This window comes from Eleutherodactylus coqui, chromosome 3 (assembly GCF_035609145.1).
Source record: "Eleutherodactylus coqui strain aEleCoq1 chromosome 3, aEleCoq1.hap1, whole genome shotgun sequence".
NCBI lineage: Eukaryota > Metazoa > Chordata > Amphibia > Anura > Eleutherodactylidae > Eleutherodactylus > Eleutherodactylus coqui.
This window is the reverse complement of record NC_089839.1, coordinates 13,091,914-13,115,151: the sequence shown is the minus strand read 5'-3', so window position 1 is coordinate 13,115,151 and position 23,238 is coordinate 13,091,914. Positions and strand designations below refer to the sequence as shown.

General features: G+C 47.6%; 1 protein-coding gene across 1 annotated transcript in view; it reads right to left on the bottom strand.

Moving 5' to 3' along the window:
- The window catches only part of ITPKB (inositol-trisphosphate 3-kinase B), an 89,987-nt gene that overhangs the window by 6,037 nt on the left and 60,712 nt on the right, over positions 1-23,238 (bottom strand). The window contains exons 3-7 of the mRNA XM_066595134.1: positions 13,450-13,549; positions 13,007-13,220; positions 10,228-10,432; positions 2,189-2,290; positions 1,559-1,630 (exon numbers count right to left, since the gene is read on the bottom strand). Of these exons, the coding sequence (XP_066451231.1) occupies positions 1,559-1,630; positions 2,189-2,290; positions 10,228-10,432; positions 13,007-13,220; positions 13,450-13,549 (693 nt within the window). The remainder of the gene's footprint in view (positions 1-1,558; positions 1,631-2,188; positions 2,291-10,227; positions 10,433-13,006; positions 13,221-13,449; positions 13,550-23,238) is intronic.

Genomic DNA, 23,238 nt, shown 5'->3' with positions numbered 1-23,238 from the left:
TTGATGAAGCCGGCGATTGTTGCCCGCGCCCGTCACGGCGGCCATGGAATATTCCGTCTTCAGGGGGCTCAGGGCCTTGTGGAATTCTTCTCCCTGGGAGACGCTGACTTTCGATGACCCCCTCTGAAGGGACGAGCGTCCTGGCAGAAGCCTGAGAAAACGTCCCACATCCCCGAGACACTGGGGAATATTCATCTGCTCCTCCATATAAATAAACATCGGGTCCGCAACAGAATTCTCATTTTCGTCGGCTTAGACAATATTTGCTCTTGTTGCTAAGCAAGCGGACTGAGACCCCGTAGAGTCCTGGATGTCGGCGGCTGACGCAACCCGCATTCCACCGGCCAGCGGTCCTCGGTCAGAACAAGTGGCAGGCGTCCCATTATCTGAGGATCGCACAAGGAATGGCCAAAAATGCTTAGAAGTGGTGTCAGAAAAAGTTCCGCAACTTTCTAATATACTTTGTGCTACAAGATCTCTGCTTGCTGTCAGTGAATGGAAGCAACTTTACATATTCAGAGGCAGAAAGGGTTAACAATTTCAAGTTTCTAATGCCCCGCAGTCCTGAGGGGGACCTCCCTGATACAGAAGTCAGTGGCCGGCTCCTCTCCTACAGCGGTGGTCCGCAGCTTCATCCATTCCACGGTTCCGAGGCCATACAGGCGAATGGATGAACCTGTGTGGTGCGAACCCTAATTCCGTCCCTCTCCTGGATGTCTCTCAGGGACGTATTGTGAGGATAAGACTCCCTCTCTTCCCACGCGCGTCTCATAATGTCATCCACCTGGTCGCAGTTTGCGGTCCGGTCTGCAACCTACCTATTGTTGCATCCATCTGGAAAACGTGGGACAGAGACGATGTTTCCTTCCATATGGGGATGTATTCGCGGGGTCCCACTGGCATGTGTGCCCATCTACAATAGCGATTCCTATGTCCCATTTAAATGGGACGACGGTCGTCTAAACAACTGCACGAGCGTTGGCGTCCCCGCGAGGGTCATCAGCGTTCGTGCAGAGCGCTTACATAGAATGACTTCACCGCTGGATCAGGCTTCTGGCTCAGCGCTTCACATTCTATGCACCCAGGGCAAAGCAGCCGTCCCTGTTTGTGCCCTATAGATAATAATCACTCAGTTGCCCTATTTGCGCCCGTTCATTGGACTGATTAAGGCCCAATGTCCACAGGCGGATCTGATTTGCGGAATCCGCGCAGGAAGATCCGTAAATCAAGCCGCCCAGAGGGAAGCATGGCCGTCCGCAATTGAATTGTGGATGGGCAGCAGATTCGGCGGGAAAGCAGGAGTTAAAAAAACCAAACAAACTCCACTGTGCATGTGCGTCAGCGCGACGGTCAGCCGGCGTCCGCACATATCCACAGTGAAGAAAATAAAACCCCCGGACAGGGTACGCAGGGTCCTCGGCTGCAGGCAGGGGGGATTCTGCTGCGGGCATGCGGAATCGGATCCGCCTGTGGACATTGGGCCTAAAGCGGAATTGCCGTTTCACCCGCTCTTTGCCCATCAAGTATAAACCGATCTGGCTTGTAGGACAGGACTCACCTCGTGGGTCTTGAAGAAGGAGGACTGCTGCAGGGTGCCCCTTATTTCTTCTAATCGGTTCAGGTACAACTTCTGCAAAGATAAATCAGACATCAGAAAATGACGGCAGATGTGAAAGTCTGCTGAAGTAACGCCGCATCCCGAACCCCCTCGGGCGGCAGAACTACTTTAATAACTTTTAAATGCCTCGACTAGAGGCACCTGTCAGTGTTCAGCAGCGCTCGCCGCCGCTATACTCCCCCCCCTCCCTTTTTTGGACGGCTCCTGTAGACTCCCATAGGACACTCAAGCAGCACCAACGGCTCTTTTACAGGGACCAGTTTAGGCACAGAGACTGGTGCTCATGTACCGGGCCTTTTACATAGACCGAATCATATGATCGTTCACCCCAGGCACTTTCGTTGCTGTCAGCAGCACACCCCCCATTCACACGGGGGGATGTGCTGCTGAGAATGAGGAGTTTTCTGGTAGCACATAAGAAGCGATCAGCCGCCCCAGGAGGATTTGATCATTCGGCGGTCGGTTGCTGCCCAGCAACGGTCGGGTGAAGAAGTGTTCTAGCGAATGCCTGTTGGCAGCCATTGGCCCGTGTACTACCGTATCTCAAAGTACTACGGTAGCGGCACTTACTAGAATGTTAGCATTGGCTTTTGTAAACTCCCGGAAGGCGGCCATGACTTGTTCCCGGGTTTTGGTCTTCTTAAAGTCTTTGTTCACAGTTCCATCTTCCTTCTGCAAAACAAGACGAAGAGTTGCTTTAAGGCGACTCCAGGAAACACCAGAGAATAACAATGTATCGATTCATTAGAATGTGCTTACAGCAGCGGACAAGCAGAGCTTCCATGGAAAGCATGGCGGACAGACAGGGCAACAGCTGCTGCTGTTGAGATTTAGTATAAGAAGGGGGTCTCACAGTACCTCGGGGTCCGACAGACAACGGGACAGAAGTCTAATGTGAAGTTGTGCCTTTTTTTTCACAAATCAATGTAGACAAATTTACTATTGATTTGTGCCAAAAAGAACAGATGTTTCACCTCTTACTCCACGTTCCAAAAGTGTCTCGGAAAGGGGAGGGGTTTTGAGTGTGGAGGGCGAGGGAGGATTTTAGACAGATTAAAGGGGATTTTTTGGGGACTAGACTATTGATGACCTTCCCTTAGGATAGGTCCTCAATCCTTGATCGTGGGGGTCTGACGCTTATGATTCCCGCTGATCAAAGTCAGAGCAATGTCCATGTGAGCGCTGCGGCCGCTTCAGTCCATACAAGGCACAGTGCTGTACTTTGTATAGTGGCCGTGCCTGGTATAGCAACTCAATACTATTCCATGAATGCGACTGAGCAACTCTCAGGTCATGTGACTGAAGGTGACATTATATACCTGAGAAGACAGCTGATTGGTGGAGATCCCTGACGATCAACTATAGATGACACATCTTGAGATTAGGTCATCAATAGAAAGGTCCTGGAAAACCCCTTTAAGAGGGCGTTCACACATCGCTGATTTGCTACTGATTTTGTTGCAGCAGATTTCACCCTTTCAATTAAAATCAAATTAAATGGGTGAAAACTGCTGCAGATCCGCACTACAATGCCCAGCAAACCAGGAGTTTGGCTGACAAAAATACATAGTGTTACTGCAAGCTTTCCAACCTACTCAGGGTTCTTCCTTAGGCTCCTCAGTAGGTTGGAAAGCTCGCTATTACATCATGTATTTTTGTTGGCCATTAAAAGCTATCATATCTACAAGACGACTTGGTTTTTCTTAATGAGAACAATCACACTTCATCAAATCAGTGACATGTGAAGGTACCCTGAGGCCAGTTTAGCACTGGTGCGAGTTTGGTGCGTTGCGAGATCCACTAAACTTGTGCGACTATGAACTCCATTCTTTTGAATGGAGTAATATACATGAAAAAAACCACTGCCTGCCCCGGCTTTTTGTGTTCCTCGGAACGTATCGCCCGTTGTCTTCCATCGGGCAGTAAGACACACGAGTGTTGAAAACAATAGGGAACGCCGGAGGATCGCTACTTCATAGAAGAGATGGGAGGCGTTTTTGTCAATGCACATTGGCAGGGGCAATATCAGGCCGAATTCTCGCCCCGATATCGTACTCACCTGTGTGTTGGTAGCCTAAGGGCTCATTCACAGGAGGGACTTTGTGCCGCTAACTTACATGCGCAAAACAAATGCGACTATTAGACCTAATAGTTTCCAGACGCGCGCCAAAAAAAGTGCACCTAAAAAAATAGGACATCAGCAACCGAAATTCCCTGCTGCGCGAACATATAGAGCTTGGCCTATTTTTGATGCGCGAAGCACAGCAGTGTCCATGGGCTTCTATGGGAGCTGGAAAAAATGGGAAGGGGAGTTCTGCCGCGCCGCTAAACCCAGAAGCACTGTGTCCCCATGGAGATGAAGGGAAAGCTCTGCGGTGGGGACTCCCTTCATCCTCGCGGTGGGGCTTCTTTTCATCTTTCTGGGGGTTCCCTGCATTGTAGGGATGGGGGACTCCCCAGGGCTTCCCTTCATCTTTCTGGGGGTTCCCTGCATCATAGGGATGGGGGACTCCCCGGGGCTTCCCTTCATCTTCCCAGGGGTTCAATGTATCCCCGCCGGCGACTAACAAGACCTTTTAGTGGAACATATAAAAGTGAAAACTTGCCATTCAGCCGAACGAGGGACTTCGGGGTGCTGCTGCAATCTCTCTCTCTCATCCCCGAAATCCCCAACAACGACCATGCAAGGTCTCCCACTAAAAACAATGGGGAACACTTGCCGATCGCTGCTTCACCTGAATTGATGGGAGGCGTTTTTAAAGAAAACTCAGCGAGTAAATTGCACGTTGACGAACGCGATATTGGGCCGCGTTTCACGGCACCCGTGTGCAGGTAGCCTTAGAGGCCATAGAAAAAAACACAACGCCCCAAATGAAGGATAACGGGCTGATTTTAACTCCATGACATTTTCCCGCAGCTACAGAGGGCGGCGGGAATGTGATTGCATGCAAAGAAACTAAAAACATATATATATACTTGTTATCTCTGCTGCATCATGCTGCCGGCGTGACACATTGAAAGGTCATCGGTGGTTTTGTGGTTGGCATCCCGGACGTAAAAAGGGACAAAATAAGCACAAGTTCCCCCAGAAACGTCTCCTGCGACTAACGGACAGACCTTCTGAATAGTATATATATGTATACATTCTCTCCTACACTGGGACTACTACAGGGGGGACGTATGGCGGTCACATCAGCGCTGCCTCCATCCGTGTGCGTTCACCATAGTGAGGATGTAACGGACATCAGCTGCATCGGCCTTCGAGGCCTCGCGGGGACGCCATTGTTTGTTAGTGGGGAGGTCTGGTAATAGGAATATGTCGCGACAAGAACAACCGAGGGCCGCAACCGTTATTCAGCAAAAACCGGAACGGTGTTTAGAGACAAAATGGCGCAATACCGTAAATACAGCTCTTTTTGTGAAAAAAACCCAAAACATAAGATGCTGAAACCTTCCGTCGGCCTCTGAAATCCTCTGCACTGCTGTGACTGCACATAAACGGCTGAGAAGCATTAACCAATCAAATCACTACTTTCATTTTGTAGCCGCACTAGAAAGGAGGCCCAGAGAGGATCGGTTGCTATCGGTAACACTTCCTGGTTTCTAACTAATGCCCTGATTGGGACTATTCAAACTGTTTTAACTTTATCGCTCACAAATCCCGGTGAAGACAATTTTGAAGAATAGTCGCCCCCATCCAGGTCAAGATATATAAAAATATAATACATTAAACGGACATCTCTGAATCCCTTTAAAAATGTCCTTTAGGGATATTTTAAGAAGCTAAGACAAGAGAGGAGTCAGCAGTGAGCAATGCTTTGAACCTGACCCTGGCGATAGCGTCTGCGTTCCTGCATGCCCTGTACACGGCGCAGACACCAGGGGAGGGGTCAGAGTTACAGCAACCGGAGACCGAACCAGAGCTAGAGAATGAGTACTTCATGGTCTGGTTGAGGGCACTATTACTACTGGGGCCACTAAGAGGGGGCACTATTACTACTGGGGCCTCGGAGAGGGCACACTATTACTACTGGGGCCACTAAGAGGGCACGTTATTACTACTGGGGCCACTAAGAGGGGGCACTATTACTACTGGGACCACAGAGAGGAGACACTATTACTATTGGAGCCACTGAGAGGAGCACTATTACTATTGGAGCCACTGAGAGGGGGCACTATTACTACTGGGGTCACTGAGAGGAGGTACTATTACTACTGGGGTCACTGAGAGGGGGCACTATTACTACTGGGGTCACTGAAAGGAGGCACTATTACTATTGAAGCCACTGAGAGGGCACACTATTACTACCGGGGCCACTGAGAGGGCACACTATTACTACCGGGGCCACTGAGAGGGCACACTATTACTACCGGGGCCACTGAGAGGGCACACAATTACTACAGGGGCCACTGAGAGGGCACACTATTACTACAGGGGCCACTGAGAGAGCACACTATTACTACTGGGGTCACTGAGAGGAGGCACTATTACTACTGGGGCCACTGAGAGGAGACACTATTACTATTGGAGCCACTGAGAGGAGCACTATTACTATTGGAGCCACTGAGAGGGGGCACTATTACTACTGGGGTCACTGAGAGGAGGTACTATTACTACTGGGGTCACTGAGAGGGGGCACTATTACTACTGGGGTCACTGAAAGGAGGCACTATTACTATTGAAGCCACTGAGAGGGCACACTATTACTACCGGGGCCACTGAGAGGGCACACTTTTACTACTGGGGCCACTGAGAGGAGGCACTATTACTATTGAAGCCACTGAGAGGGCACACTATTACTACAGGGGCCACTGAGAGGGCACACTATTACTATTGGAGCCACTGAGAGGGGCACTATTACTAATGAAGCCGCTGAGAGGGGCACTATTACTAATGAAGCCACTGAATGGGGCACTATTACTAATGAAGCCACTGAGAGGGGCACTATTACTATTGGAGTCACTGAGAGGGGCACTATTACTATTGGAGCCACTGAGAGGGGCACTATTACTATTGGAGCCACTGAGAGGGGCACTATTACTATTGGAGCCACTGAGAGGGGCACTATTACTATTGGAGCCACTGAGAGGGGCACTATTACTATTGAAGCAACTGAGAGGGGCACTATTACTATTGGAGTCACTGAGAGGGGCACTATTACTATTGAAGCCACTGAGAGGGGGCACTATTACTACTGGGGCCACAGAGAGGAGGCACTATTACTATTGAAGCCACTGAGAGGGGCACTATTACTAATGAAGCCACTGAGATGGCACACTATTACTACAGGGGCCACTGAGAGGGGCACTATTACTATTGGAGCCACTGAGAGGGGCACTATTACTATTGGAGCCACTGAGAGGGGCACTATTACTATTGGAGCCACTGAGAGGGGCACTATTACTATTGAAGCAACTGAGAGAGGGCACTATTACTACTGGGGCCACAGAGAGGAGGCACTATTACTAATGAAGCCACTGAGAGGGGCACTATTACTATTGAAGCCACTGAGAGGGGGCACTTTTACTACTGGGGCCACAGAGAGGAGGCACTATTACTATTGAAGCCACTGAGAGGGGCACTATTACTATAGCGGCCACTGAAACGGGTGACAGGAGTGGTAATTCTACACTAGTAGCACACGGACCAGAATGACACCCATGTGAATAAGCCCTTAATGCCCCCAATGATTCCTTACATTACAATGCTACAAGGCCTCGCAGCAACGATAAACCTTGTACGTACGGGCTGACAAAGTAACATTCCTGATCTATAATGTAGGAGAGTCACATTTCTGTCCTGGCACTCGGCTCCTGGCGCAGGTATTTCTTTATTAAATCTCCCTGTATTTAGCTTCTGGCAACGAGCGCACGGTGCTCCATGTAAGGGCAGGTTCCAGACGTCTCAGTAAATTGAATTTATTTCATATCTACCCCAAATCCCCCCACCTGTAGATACCGTCCTCTCTGTGCACGATACAAGAGACTTCATATGACACAATATCTACATGTACCGTATATATGTATTCATGTGGTGATGCGGCTTCCCACAGCTATATGTGAACACATCCATACAAAACCCAGGCAACCGCTTCCCTAAGTTTTGAAGGTGTCAGTCTGCACTGCAGTTCAGGCATTCTATTCACAGACCAGGAAGTCAGTATCGGTATATGGTAGGTTCTGCCCCATTGTTTGAGCTGCATCGCAGGGTTGTGGGATGTCCAATAGAAATGCATTTTAATCCCTTCCCGTATGACGCCGTACTTTTACAGCATGAGTAAGAAGTACTTTCCATATGGTGCCATGAATGTAGAACACGGGCACCACGGGCACGTCTTTAGTTGACAGATGACTACATGGATTCTCTTGCTGAATCTACAATTGCAATCTATAGAGACCCCCCCCCTCACATAAATACTCCGGAATGTAGGAAGCGGAGTGACAACATGATGGAAGGACAGTCCACATCCTGTATGATCCCATTCCATCCTTCCTGAGACACGTCGGCCCGGCATGTATAGGACACAGCTGTTAAATAGCCATCTCCCATGTGATGTCATCGTAACATCACGCCGACACGGTATTCTGGTGGGTATGAGGTGAACATGTAAAGTTGTTTAAGAGTTTTGGAAAGTTCAGTGACGACCCATAGGGGCGCTAACGATGGCCAGCTGGTTGTCACCCAGCTTTCCCAGCGGCAGATATAACTTAAAGCGGTTGTCTGAGTTATCTGAACGGGTCCCCCGTGGTGTAAAATAACACTTGGGCCGAACTGACGGCTTTTGTCCCATTTTGTGGAGCGCTTACACTTGGCGAGAATCCCGCGATCCAGCGATGTTTTTTATGCTGACTGCAAGTCGGTGATACCGAGAAGTGAGCGAATAGTAAACGAGTTTATTGGATTTACTCCGGGCGATTATCAATCAGTCTCGTTCATTTGAACAGGTTGTGAGTGATGATCGTCGCGTGTAAACGGGCCTTTAGGGTCTGTGGTGTTTGCTTAGTGCTGCTGTAAACCCACCAAGAGAACAAATCTCTCTCCTTTTCTGATAGTTTGTTACAATGTATCAGCGAAAATCAAATCTACTACACTGGTGTCCAGCCCTGACCAAAATCTACACGCCTACATATGGACTTCGATGTGGGATTGCTGGTGGAATTCTTTCATTTTCAATGGGGGTGTCATCTCTCTTAAGGAGAGCACCCAGAGAGTGTGTGGAGAAACCTAGTGGGTGAGTGGGCCGGGCGGTGAGTGGTGCATCGTCTCTTCCCAAGGAGAGAACCCAAAAGGGGTGTGAAAACACCTAAGAGGTGAGTGAGGAGACTTATACGGCCATGCACGCTCCTCTGGGTAATTTATGCAAATAAGGAACAATACCTCTGCAGCGCCACCTATGGGATGGCAGCATTGCCCTATAATGAGGGGCAAACACCCTGAAACGGCTATCTGTGTATGGTTTTCTGGCTTGGTTTCCTATTCCTAATCCTTGTTTTACAGACTTGGTACAGAGTCGTACATTGATTTGAAGGAATGCTGCCATCCAATAGGTGGCGCTGCAGAGGTACTGTTCCATCTCCCTTATTTCCATTTTCAATTTCGCACCAAAACCTACATGTTAGGAGTGCGGATTTTGTGCTTAATATTCTACAAGAGGGAGTCTGCGGTGAGCACCCGAACAAACCCTCAGCTGCGAGAAGAATCCGCTCCGTGCAGCTTGTCAACCTTGGATATAAACAATGTTGCTATTCAATGACTATAAGCAGAGCTCTTAAAAATGACAGTTCATTCAAACACGAGGCATGTGACAAAGCTTCAGAACCTTTCATTAAACATAGATTAGTCTTTGTATCTACATAAAAGGGGAGAAACTCTCTAACCCTTTAACTGCCAGACATTTTTCAGGTTGTCGTTTTTTTCATAGTGGACTTGAACTTGTGATTGCCTGATCACTTCCACAATATACTGCAATACTTCAGTATTTCAGTACATTACATTTTTAACCTTCGCATATCACATACTGACATAGGCCACAGGTTTAAATAGGGTTAAATACATGGCAGCCTTGGGAGCCTTCACTAGACCAAGGGCTCCCAGGGCAACCATTGGAAGCCCGCAATCACATCGTTGGGGGCCAATGGTGAGTTGGAAGAGGGACAATGCTGCGATCTGGATTTACAGAGCACATCAGCTGCCAGTCACAGTCAGAGCTAGCCCCGGTCATGGCTGTTTGTGGTGGGTGTTAGCTGTTATCCAACAGCCAGCACCCACCAGGTATGCAGGGGGCTCAGCTGCTGAGCCGGCTTCATACCCAGCCTGCACCTCTGTGACATTCATACAGATAGGAAAGGCTTTGTGTTGCTTCCTAGTGGTATCTACTTCTAGGACAGGTGGATGACCACCAACATGGCCACCGCAGTACCTGCGACTTTGTTACTGATTGAATGAACTGAAAATATGATCGTTGGTTGTCAGTCTCTAAAAGGACAACTCATTCGGCTGCACTTCCTGTTGTAAGCCTAATAAACTTACTTTGGCTCTAAGGTCTGATTTACTGACATACATCTATTTTCCATAGATGGTGGAATACACCTTTCATTCTGGTCGTTACCTTTATGCCCTCAATTCTGAAGCCCAGGGTGGCGGTGGAGCTGATGGTCTCCCTCCACGTCATGTATCGTGGTTTGGTGACAGCCCTCTGCTGCTTCTCTTCTTCAGTTGGGGCTTCGGGATCGACCTCGATCATCTTAATGTACATGTCCTTCCTCAGGCTTGGCTTCTTCCGGGCTTTAGTCAGCTCTTCCTCTAGGTAGGTCCTGTATACAGCGACACATAGTGAAATGGCGGTCAGTAAATGTATTTGCTAAGGCATTATTAGAGCTTGTACCCTGTTGGTCCGGTGGTCGTAAATGGCATGACCACCACTGCATCCACTTCTGGGAGATCGCCATCCGCATCAATCTCCACCCGTCCAACAGAAGTAAAGGGAGCAGTGGTCACACATGGGCATTTGGGGGCACCGTACTTCAGATGATTGGAGGTCCCAGTGGTCAAACCTCCAGCAACTGATAGAGAATAAATGTCTTTGGTGGTAAAAGCCCTTTAAGAATCAGTTGAAACGTGGGGAAACCATATAATACACGTTTCAAACTCAAGGCCTGCGCCGATTGTGGCCCACCACATCATTTTATGTGGCCCGTGATGAGGACCAGCTCTTCACTTTCTCTGGAGCACACAGCCAGCACTTGGCAGAGGGGGAGACGCCAGCACAGGGAGCTGCCATCCTGGATGCTCTGGCACGCACTTCCACAACGCTCTCTTCGGCAGCTCGTAAGTGGTGGCACAGCTCTGACAGCCCTACCTGGGTACCCTAGTCACCATGCAAGGTAGGCAACTTGGCGCTAAAGAGGTGGAAGTGGAGAGACCCATCAAAGTGCAGAGAGCCGCAGCCATATAAAGACTAGTTACATTTAAGGCTCATTCACATGAGCGGATGCACCCATGTGAATAAGCCCTTATAAACGGCCCGACCATAATGCTGATGTGGCCCTCAGAGTTTGACAGTGCTGATACAATACATGGTGGTCCCGAGTCCTTCAGATTGGGAGCCAGTCCGCATGCTCCCCATTTCTCTGTACATATACACTAAAAGATCTGGCCGTGATGGGAGCTTACAGGTGCCAGATTATCAGATGTCCGGATAACTGGATTATCATACAAGTGCCGGATTATTAGACATTCTGGATGATTAAGTGCTGGACTAACTGAATTTCACTGAACTTTCCACAAAAGACCTCTGCTCTGCTGTTAACGAGTCCCGGACCCCCTTCCCCTGCTCCCTGCGGTGGGCTGTACGGAAGGACAGGGCGTGCGCCTCATTGTCCATGTATTTTGGATCTGCGCCTTTTCGCTCTGCTCTGGGTATTGCCGACAATGGAAACTCGTCCACTGACGGATTTAACAATAGCCTCTGTAATTATATTATAGTGAGGAGGAAAAAGCAAACAGGAAGAGGAGCCGAGGAGATAAGGAGCAACCGCCGAGAAAAGCCACTGTCACAATGTAACACTGAAGATCAAAGGTCAAGGTCTGCTGGAAGGACTACAGCGGCCGCCACCTGGTGATCCGGCGCACAAACGGACCCCAAACACGTGCGGAAATCGTCCACTGCAAATCTATATACCATAGGGCAAATGGAATAGGAAATGGCGCAGACAGGGGGCGCCATATTTATAGAACCTCTGGACACTATTTTCCAGTGTGCCTACCACATGTCAGTTTTCAGAAGACAGCTGTGCATACTGTAGCTCTGTTATGGGGGCACTGTAACTGGCCTTGTTTGGGCACTGTGGTGGGCTCTCTTATGGGGGTACTGTGGTTGGCACTGTTATGAGGGTACTGTCGCTTGCACTTTTTGGGAGCATTGTGGCTGGCACTAGTATGGGGTACTATGGCTGGCACTGTTATGAGGGCATTGTGCATGGCTCAGCTACAGTCTCTATAGTTGGTCCTCTAATTATGAGTATGTGAATGATACTTGTATAGGGGCACGATGGCTAGTGCTGCTATGGGGCTCTGTGGCTGGTTCTGTAATTGTCGGGCCTGTGACTGGTACTTGTATAAGGACAGGATAGCTAGCACTATTATGGGGCACTAGGGCTGGCACTGTCATGGGGGGGATTTTGTGGAAGGCTCCAGCATCTACAGCTGGTTCTGTAATTGTCGGGCCTGTGACTGGTACTTGTATAGGGACAGGATAGCTAGCACTGTTATGGGGCACTAGGGCTGGCATTGTTATGGGGAACTATGGCTGGCACTGTTATGGGGCACTATGGCTGGCATTGTTATGGGGCACTATGGCTGGCACTATTATGGGGCATTGTGGCTGTCTCAGCTACAGCCTCTATAGTTGGCTCTGTAATGTAGGACCTAAGATGGGTTGTTTTATACAGTAAGTGCAGGATGGCTAGCACTGTTATGACATCCTGTGGCTGGCACTATTATGGGGGTAATATGGCTGACACTTCTTCTGATCCCCTTATATTTGTATTTGGCTGGGGGTCATTTATTCTTTCCAGGTTGGCCCATTTGTCCGGCTCTGACAGGACACTATACAGTGACCTCCCGTGTCCCAGGCTCCTACTTCGCTGTACGGCGACCTCCCGTGTCCCAGGCTCCTACTTCGCTGTACGGCGACCTCCCGTGTCCCAGGCTCCTAATTCGCTGTACGGCGACCTCCCGTGTCCCAGGCTCTTAATTCGCTGTACGGTGACCTCCCGTGTCCCAGGCTCCTAATTCGCTGTATGGTGACCTCCCGTGTCCCAGGCTCCTAATTCGCTGTACGGCGACCTCCCGTGTCCCAGGCTCCTACTTGTGGACAATAATCTCACCTGACACCCATTTTACAGTCCATGACACAGGGGCTGTCGAACTCGGAAAGCAGATCCTCCATCTGGTTGTATTTCTCGCCGTCTTTCAGGACGTCGCCATGATAAGCGGGCACATAAGGCTTCAGGATGTCGCTCATCAGCTGGTTCAGGCACCGCTGCTCGCAGTCACAGTGCTTCTTCAGGATTTTACCATTTGCTGCAGCCTTAAAACTACCTGCAGATCCAACGACATAAAAGCAGTCAACTCAAGGGAAGATATGGGGCATAAATGTTCACAATGGTGTGGCCTGGGCTTGTGGGGGGAACTAACAGAAGCCTAAGTGGGGGGCAGTGGATGCCAGCAGCCTAAATGGCAACAACTACTGCAGTCCGACTTCTTATACAGAAGCCACTTTCACAAGATCCGGGCCACACAATGGGGGTCTTGTTGTTCTTTCAGCTACCTGCATGTCCCGCCAGTTGGACCCACGGATATTTCTTCTTGAAGGACATAACGAAGGGCGACCAGTGCACCATGTTCTTGATTTTTCTCCATGATTTGCTCTGCAAATGAAAGAACATCAGATATTAGATTTTTGCTCAGAGTTGTGTTTATTATTACCATTAGTTGTATCATTATTAATTATATCTTTTCATTTATGTAGATTTCAGGTGTAGCATCCGCACAGGTCTAGAGAGTAGTCAGGGGAGAGCCAGGTGTCGGCAACGGTAGTTCTCAGTACAAGTGAGGAGGCGGGTAGCATTGTCAGGAGGAATGCCAGAAGTCAATAACGGGAGGTCTCAGTTCACAGTACAAAGGGAGGAGGCGCGAGTAGTGTTGTCAAGAGGAAAGCCAGGGGTCGATAACAGGAGGTCTCAAGTTGTCTGTTGAAGAACAGGCTGGTAATGAAGCTTGACTATAGCCGTGGAACAAAATAATCACGCATTTGAGCAGTGGCAGGGTCAGGTTTTTATAGTTAGCCTAATCAGCAGCAGAGGTGGGTCAAGGACAGGGGAACAGACTAAGAAACACAGGATCATTACCAGGCTTCAGCAGAGGAGCTATCCAAAGGGCTGGATGGCTCAGCAGGGAGAGCTGCCAACTGGAGCACAGGAGGCCCCGGGTTCGATCCCTGATACAATGATACAGTGGCGCCTCAGAACATCAGAGAGGAGGAGACAGAACCAGGAGGAGGAGGATTTATGTAGCTGCACAAGATGCTGCCGCATGGAGGAATAAGATAATATGGCCAGGCGGATCTAAGGGGGGCGATCACCCAGACCCAACATCCACCTGTTTCCCTCTCCCAAAGACTGGTATCTGGCTGTCTGTGCAATGATAAGGGTACCACATACCTAAGGCCGGCCATGTTACTATTATTTATGGTCAACAGTATATATAGGTGAAGGCTTGTGTAGTTGGAGCCTACAGTAAAATGTAGACCAGTGGAAATTAAAAGATAAAGCATGTATAATCCAGATTTAGTTCCTTAATTTCTATTTTCTACCCTGAGTTATTAAATCCTGCCTCGATTACACACCATAGCGGTAAATAAGTATCAGACTCGGGAAGTCCTCTGCACAGAAAATCTATACATGAAGTCATAAAATGTCAAAAACACAGATCGCCTAACAGGACAATCATTGACGGACATCATTACCATCAATTAAACTTGGTTTTCTGGGACTGTAATATTGGTGGTATACAGTATCTATAGTATAGGATGTTACTAATTGATCTTTGCGGGTTCATTCATGCCCCTCATGCCTAATCAGCTGATTAGATAGACAAAACTGCATTCCTCCACTGTTTATCCAGGTACAGCGCTGTACATACAGTAGTGGTTGTGCCTAGTACTGCATCATTGAATTTCCCATCATTTAGCTAATTGGCTGGCATGTGGGACTCAAACTCCCACCAATTAGATATTGACGGCCTATGGTAGTAAACCACAAATAGTCGGGAGTGATTTCTATAGGAGCCTATACTATATTTGTGATATACAGACCACAGTTATTGAGACCTATAAAAGTACCCTGCAGTGGCGTCAGCCCCCCCCCCCCCCCCCCCATCCACTGGTCTACCTACAAAAGGAGACCTGGTAAGCCAAGCTCCACTCCTTTATCCAAGCCTCCCCCCCTCAGTAGGTAAGTGGCCAAATTGAAGGCAGTTAGATGCAGTGGGACATTCATTTCTTGTCATTTTCTGGCAAAAATTTTCAGCCTTGAAGCTAGCAGACTCACACGGTCATAGACTTCATTTAGTTAATTTTGAGGTTTTCACAATGTACTGTCCCTTTAAATGCTGCAGAAGGCGCAATCCTCTTGTTTTTCTAAAGCTGTAGCGGATCTCCTCTTTGTCTAATATAGAGAAACCGTAACTTAATGACATCTCCCCTCCCTCACATCAAACGCCCCAGCACAGCATTTTAAAGGGGCAGTTTTTAAAGTTACAGTTTTTCTCGCTACCATTTTGAGGTACATGTGACTTTTAGATCACTTTTCATTGTGTTTTTTGGGGAGACGAATAAACGAAAAATAGCAATTCTGGCGTTACTTTTTAAAATTATTTTTATGACGTTCACCAGGCCAGGTAAATAAATATTTTCATTGTTTGGGTCATTATGAATGAGGTAATACCGAATATGTGCTGCTTTAAAAAAAAAAAAAAAGTATTTTATTCATTTTTGTGTCCTGGAAAAATGCCTATTTTTTACATTAGATTTTTTCTTAAACTTACACTTTATTGAACTTTTTTGATGCTATGAAAACCCTAAAAAGTCCATGAAGGCAACTTGACGATGTGAGTGTTCAATGGCTCGGATAGTACACTGCATTACTTAGGTAGTGCTTTCTAATAAGGCATGACATCAGCTGATTAGACTCTGCAGGAGGTGGGATCACATAGGCTGAGATACATGGCAGACATGGAGGTGTTTATCAATCATCTGGCTGCCATGAAATCCCACTGGTACCTTGCAAACACATTGCGAGGTGCTGATAGGTAACAAAAGGAACCCCTCCCTCTATCATCTGCTTACATGCTGCAGTTGTTATTGATTGTGGCAAGTAAGGGGTTAAACTGATAGGATCTGAGATTTCTCCTCTTCTGGTGGTTAGAGCAGGAGCCTGGCTGTCAGTAGTCACCCAAGCCACCGCACTAAAAAGATGTATGTGCAGGATTAAAGTCCGTTAGTGACCACCATAAAAATGCATATTAGCGGTCACTAAGGGGTTAAAGGGATCCTTTATTTTAGTGGACTACTTTTAGTTATAAGGTTTCCTCTGTAGTAAGTGGATCACAGGCTGTTGGGGCCACAGTGATCAGCTGTAATCTGTGGAAAAACTCACCAAGTGTTCAGTTTTTTCTGCAGTGCCCCCACAGGAGAAATGAGGGATTACATAGTACTATTTGTAATGAATGGGCTGTCTGTATAATGTATGGATGCGTTGGGTCATCCAGATGGAGACGCTTTTTGTAGTCGTCCTACTACAGGCTTTTCTGTAGATGAATGAGGGGTGTGAATGTTAATTCAGATTTCTCCAAACGGATATCTGAAGATGGATTTTTAATAATATTGCGACTTTCCCTAAAAGAACTAAAAGTAAACTTACTTCATGCGTAGGGAACGTTCTTACAGAAGGTGAATCCTTCTTGACACTCAGTTGCCCGTATTAGTAGTAACAGCACCCCATTACAGTGGCCACAGTAGTAATTGCACCCCTCTCAGTGGCCCCAATAGTAAGAGAGCACCCCTTAGTGGCCCTTGTAGTAATAACATTTCACAGACATCCCTAAAAGACCCCCTCAAGGCCTCCGATGCCCCCGTAGTGCCTGACACAGACACCCACATCCTCTTTCGCATACTCCCATAGATGCCTGTAAAGGGCCCCAACCTCAGATTTCCGCATTGTGCCTACTTCATATTCACCCACAGTGCCAGTCTCAGATGCCATCATAACTCTTGTGGCCTCAGATGCCCTACAGTGCCAGTCTCAGATGCCAACATAACTCTTGTGGCCTCAGATGCCCTACAGTGCCAGTCTCAGATGCCACCATAACTCTTGTGGCCTCGGATGCCCTACAGTGCCAGTCTCAGATGCCACCATAACTCTTGTGGCCTCAGATGCCCTACAGTGCCAGTCTCAGATGCCACCATAACTCTTGTGGCCTCGGATGCCCTACAGTGCCAGTCTCAGATGCCACCATAACTCTTGTGGCCTCAGATGCCCTACAGTGCCAGTCTCAGATGTTCCCAATAAATGCCACCCACCTATGTGCTCCAGCCAATCAGCATCCCTATAAGCCTGGGGAACCGTTCCAACTGACTCATTATAGCGATCAGCTGACTCCTCCCCCTCCGATCCTGTACTACTGTACAGAGCGCATACAGATCTTGGGGGAGGAGTCAGCTGATCGCTTCTGTGCGGCATACAGAGCATCCGTAAGAGTTGGAATGGCTTAGCAGGCTTTTAGGGATGCAGCCTGGCCCGAAGTTCCACACGGCTGCCAAATTATTCTTTACCGGCTAGTAACATGGCCAATAAAAAATAATTACCGGCACAGGCCTTTAGGCAGAATTAGCTGGCGGGTTCCCACTGCGCGCCGCGGTGCCGTAACACCCTGCTTGGGGATCACTGATCTATTGTATAATGCAGAATACTTAAAAACCTATAAAAGACGACTTCAAGGAGGAGAAAATACAAAAATGGCATTGATGCTTCAAAAGAACCAAATAAAGAAATCTCCCAGTGTTCTCGCTTCCAAGTTCAGCAGCAGTGAAACAAAAGTCTGCGTCTTGGAGGAGAACATGCTGGGAATATTGAACCGTTCCCCAGTACGGAATGTGGGATCCCCGGCCCGCAGGAAGCGAGCCGCCAGAGCGATCATACCAGATATATCATAAGTGATGCAGTAAGGCACAGCTGTATATACAGTACGTGACCGCCATCACGGGGCGCAGTATACAATGTAGATGGCCTAAATAAGAGCCACATATCTGAATATACTGCGTTAATATAAAGTATACAAGCCATGATATATGTAACAAAGCCTGAATACAAAATACAAACAGCATAATATATGTTTAAGTGCTATACTATACATCAGCAATCGCCTAATATACAGTTTAGATGCCCCAATAGACTAATATGTAGTCTAAAACACCATATAATACCTACATTTAAAATATAAATAGCCTAATGTACAGTTAGAAAGCCTAATATACTGTATACGTGGTCTAACATACAGTAACCATTGCCTAATATACAGTTTAGGTGCCCTCATATATGGCATAAGGGCCAGTAGCAAAAGAATACTATGATGTATAAATAGCCTAAAATACAGTATAACACCTATATGTAAAGTATAAATGATGTAACAGTTACCTCTTATATGATATATACAGGTCTAATATACAGTATAAATGGTCTAACATACAACAATAACCTAATATACAGTATAATAGGCTAAAACAGTCTACAACAAACACTTGCCAAGTAAAATGTCCTAAAATCTAGTATTATTTTCATAATATACAGTGTATATGGCCTTATATAAAGTATATATGCCAAATAAGAGATACGGTACAAAAACATTATATACAGTAGAATTGTTATAGCATTATGTAACAATTGTAACATATGCTATACATGCCCTAATGTACTGTACTAATGCTGTATACAATATACAGTGTAAATAACCTATAACACCTTTATGTATGCATGCCTTATATACAGAATATACCTTATGTACAACTAGCTGATATACCTGCCTTCGCCAGAGTTAATTTGGTACAGGTGTTTACGAATTGTTCACACGGAAAATTTTACGTAGTCGTTCTTACTTTAGAGGATCCGAGGAATAAAATACGTATACACATAGAAGAGCGTTAGATTCTCCTCTGGCTGCATGTACCGATGTCCCTCTGCAGAATGTGACGCGCCTAACACTCTCCTTACTTGGGACCTAAAGAATGCTCGCGCCAAATTTCATGGTTGTATAATCAAGCATTGAATCAAGCTGTGGCCCCCCTTTACTTTTCCTATTTAGGATCTAAAGAATGCTCGTGCCAAATTTCATAAATTGTACGACATCCGGAAGCTAGAGAATTAGTGGTGAGTCAGTCAGTCAGTGAGGGCTTTCACTTTTATATATATATAGATTGTGCAGCCTGTTTATACAGGCAGAAAAATAGTTCGCAATTAAATTCGCATATCATTCAGTACCAGTGAATGAACGACTAAATAATTGCTGTTCACACGCAGTGATATGTGAAGGAGTGAACAATTGTTTTTATGCCTACATGATAAACGAGAAGCAAAAGATTTTGCCCTTACACCAAATCTGGTGTACAAAACACAATACATATACGCCAATACAGTACACTATGCTTCTGATGGCAGTCTATTAAGCCGTGCCCAAGGCAGGGCTTAATAGACTGAAATTCATGGCAGGTCTGGGAACCATCGCAAGGCCCCAGGCTAATACGACAACCAACCAGAGGCCCCTTTATCTGTCGGGTCCGCTTGATTATAGCATCTAATGGTTAAGTGGCCGGGATCAGTTATCCCTGATCCCAGCAGTTGCAGTTCTGTGTAAGGTGTATATTATAGCCGGCACCCCTTATAATTAGAGTGTGCTTACCTCCCGAGCCTGCTCCATATTAACCCCACACACATGCTGTATTAACATCAGATTGTGTGAAAGGGTTAAACAATGCCTTTATATGGAAAATGTAATGACGTCCGGCACGGTAATTACCGAAACACTGACCTTAAATCTGATATTTCAGAACAATGGCCAAATTTTGAGCTATTATTGTCCTTGGGTGTTGTTTAAACATCTTGTTTAGCAGCCGCACCTTTTGTTTCCAGGGCCGAGATTCCTGGAAGATGTGGAGCATCATGTTGGAAAGATCATTGGTGGGAGTCGCGATTCTTCGTATCCGCGTATTACCAACCAGGTTTTAAAGCAGTTTAACCCTTTAATGCTTTGAAAAAACCCTTTCCATACCGCTAAAGACTAGGGTTACATGGAGACACACAACGGGTTGGTGCTCAGTTGTGATTGGTAGTCACAGAGCCAAAATAGTAATATAGGAGGAGGGATGGCGAAGTGTCATGTCTACTCTGCCTGCAATACCTGGCGGCTACAGTAGGAGGAGGGATGGCGACGTCTCATGTCTACTCTGCCTGCAATACCGGGCGGCTACAGTAGGAGGAGGGATGGCGAAGTGTCATGTCTACTCTGCCTGCAATACCTGGCGGCTACAGTAGGAGGAGGGATGGCAAAGTGTCATGTCTACTCTGCCTGCAATACCTGGCGGCTTCAGTAGGAGGAGGGATGGCGATGTGTCATGTCTACTCTGCCTGCAATATCTGGCGGCTTCAGTAGGAGGAGGGATGGCAAAGTGTCATGTCTACTCTGCCTGCAATACCTGGCGGCTTCAGTAGGAGGAGGGATGGCGACATGTCATGTCTACTCTGCCTGCAATACCTGGCGGCTACAGTAGGAGGAGGGATGGCAAAGTGTCATGTCTACTCTGCCTGCAATACCTGGCGGCTTCAGTAGGAGGAAGGATGGCGACGTCTCATGTCTACTCTGCCTGCAATACCTGGCGGCTACAGTAGGAGGAGGGATGGCAAAGTGTCATGTCTACTCTGCCTGCAATACCTGGCGGCTTCAGTAGGAGGAGGGATGGCGACGTGACATGTCTACTCTGCCTGCAATACCTGGTGGCTACAGTAGCAGGAGGGATGGCGACGTGTCAGGTCTATTCTGCCTGCAATATCTGGCAGCTACAGTAGGAGGAGGGATGGCGAAGTGTCATGTCTACTCTGCCTGCAATACCTCGCGGCTACAGTAGGAGGAGGAATGGCGAAGTGTCATGTCTACTCTGCCTGCAATACCTGGCGGCTACAGTAGGAGGAGGGATGGCGACGTGTCATGTCTACTCTGCCTGCAATACCTGGAGGCTACAGAAGGAAGAGGGATGGTGATGTGTCATGTCTACTCTGCCTGCAATACCAGACATGATAACGTTCTGAACATAACCGGGAACGGTCGGTAATGTCTGTTTACTTCAATGTTCAACAAAGTAACAGTAACACAAAGTCAATTACACTGTTTGAAGGTGGTGCGACAGGGAAATCCAGACAATCCACACAAACCCTCTTCCTCTCTTGCCAGCTAGCCTTTCTTTTTCCTCTTTCTCTCCACATAGCATCCTTACCAACATATATATATAAATAAAACACAGTCACATGACAGACAACAAGATACAAACCACAGACATAACCCAGACATTAACCCATTCAATGCTGCAGTGGTGCAATACACATCAAATGCATACCACATAGAAGACACTGACAATACCAGTGCACAAGACAAACACTTAAAATGATATTGGTGGCCAGTTTCTACAACAGTTTTTGTTGCGGTCTTACAGACGGATTCTGCAGTGATTGAATCCACATCATTTCACTATCCCATTGACTTCAGTGGGAATCCACTTTGTAGCTTTCTTATGGTGCAGATTCTTCCACATGCGGATCTACGCCGTGGAGTAAAAAGAGTTAATATGTCAATTCTTGATTAGGATTCCACATGGAAACCATATTGGTGGCCATATAATAATAATAATAATAAACTTTATTTGTATAGCGCCAACATATTCCGCAGCGCTTACATAGACAGGGGGATACAGAAAGACAAAAGTACAAACATTACAGAACCACGGTTACATAGTAATCAATTGATGGAAACAATAGGGGTGCGGGTCCTGCTCCAACGAGGTTACATACTACGAATAGTGGGCTGATACAGAAGGTAAAGGGGCTGGTGGTGTGCATGGTATGGCGGGCTGGAGATGTGCACGGTATGGCGGGGTGGGGAGTGAGGGATGCTATACACATAGACAATGGTCAGACATTTAGCCATGTGACGGCAGAATCGGTGTGACTGCAGGAGCGGTTTATGATGGTGGCTAGCAGGGATTGCAGTCAGTAGGTCAGGGAGCATGTTATCAGGCGCAGTTCAGAGGGGTTTCTTTAGGGGATATGGTATGCCTCCCTGAAGAGGTGCGTTTTTAGAGCACGCCTGAAGTTCTGCGAATCCTGGATTGCTCGGGTAGCCTTTGGTAGTGCGTTCCAGAGGATGGGTGCTGCTCTGGAGAAGTCTTGGAGGCGGGAATGAGAAGTTCGAATTAAAGGGGCGCTCAATCTGGTTTCATTAGCAGAGCGGAGAGCCCGGGCTGGGTGATGGATTGAGATGAGGGAGGCAATATAGGGGGGCGCTAAATTGAATTCTGTATTTAACTGGCAGCCAGTGCAGTGACTGGCACGGGCAGAGGCATCTGAGTAGCGGATGGACAGGAGGATGAGCCTGGCTGCCGCATTTAGGACGGATTGGAGAGGGTAGAGTCTGGTGCAGGGGAGGCTGATCAGCAACTAATTGCAATAATCGATCCGGGAGTGGATGAGGGCAACAGTAAGCGTTTTTAACGTGTCCACAGTGAGAAAAGAGCGAATTCTTGCGATGTTCTTGAGGTGCAGCTGACATGTTCGGGCCAGAGATTGGATGTAGGGGGTAAATGATAGATCAGAGTCGAATATGACCCCAAGGCAGCGGGCATGTTGTCTAGGAGTTATGGTGGTGCTACACACTGAGATGGAGATGTCAGGATGAGGGCGGTTAGTGGAGGGTGGAAATACCAGTAAGTCAGTTTTAGAGAGGTTTAGTTTTAGGTAGAGAGAGGACATGGTGTTAGAGACAGCGGACAGACAGTCGGTGATGTTTTGGAGGAAAGGTGCAGTAATGTCACGGGCAGAGGTGTATAGCTGGGTGTCATCAGCATAGAGGGGGTATTGGAGGCCAGAACTCCTGATGGTTTGTCTAATAGGTGCTGTGTAGATAGAGAAAAGAAGGGGGCCGAGGACCGAGCCCTGGGGGACCCCAACAGCAAGGGGAAGAGGAGGAGAGGTAGAGCCAGCAAAGGAGACGCTGAAAGAGCGGTCAGATAGGTAGGAGGAGAACCAGGAGAGGGCAGTATCCTTTAGGCCAATGGAGTGTAGCATACTGAGGAGGAGTTTGTGGTCAACAGTGTCAAATGCTGCGGAGAGGTCGAGGAGGATCAGTAGGGAGTAATCGCCCCTCGATTTGGCTGTCAGTAGGTCATTGGATACCCTTGTAAGGGCAGTTTCTGTCGAGTGTTGAGGTCGAAAGCCAGACTGTAGGGGGTCTAGGAGAGAGT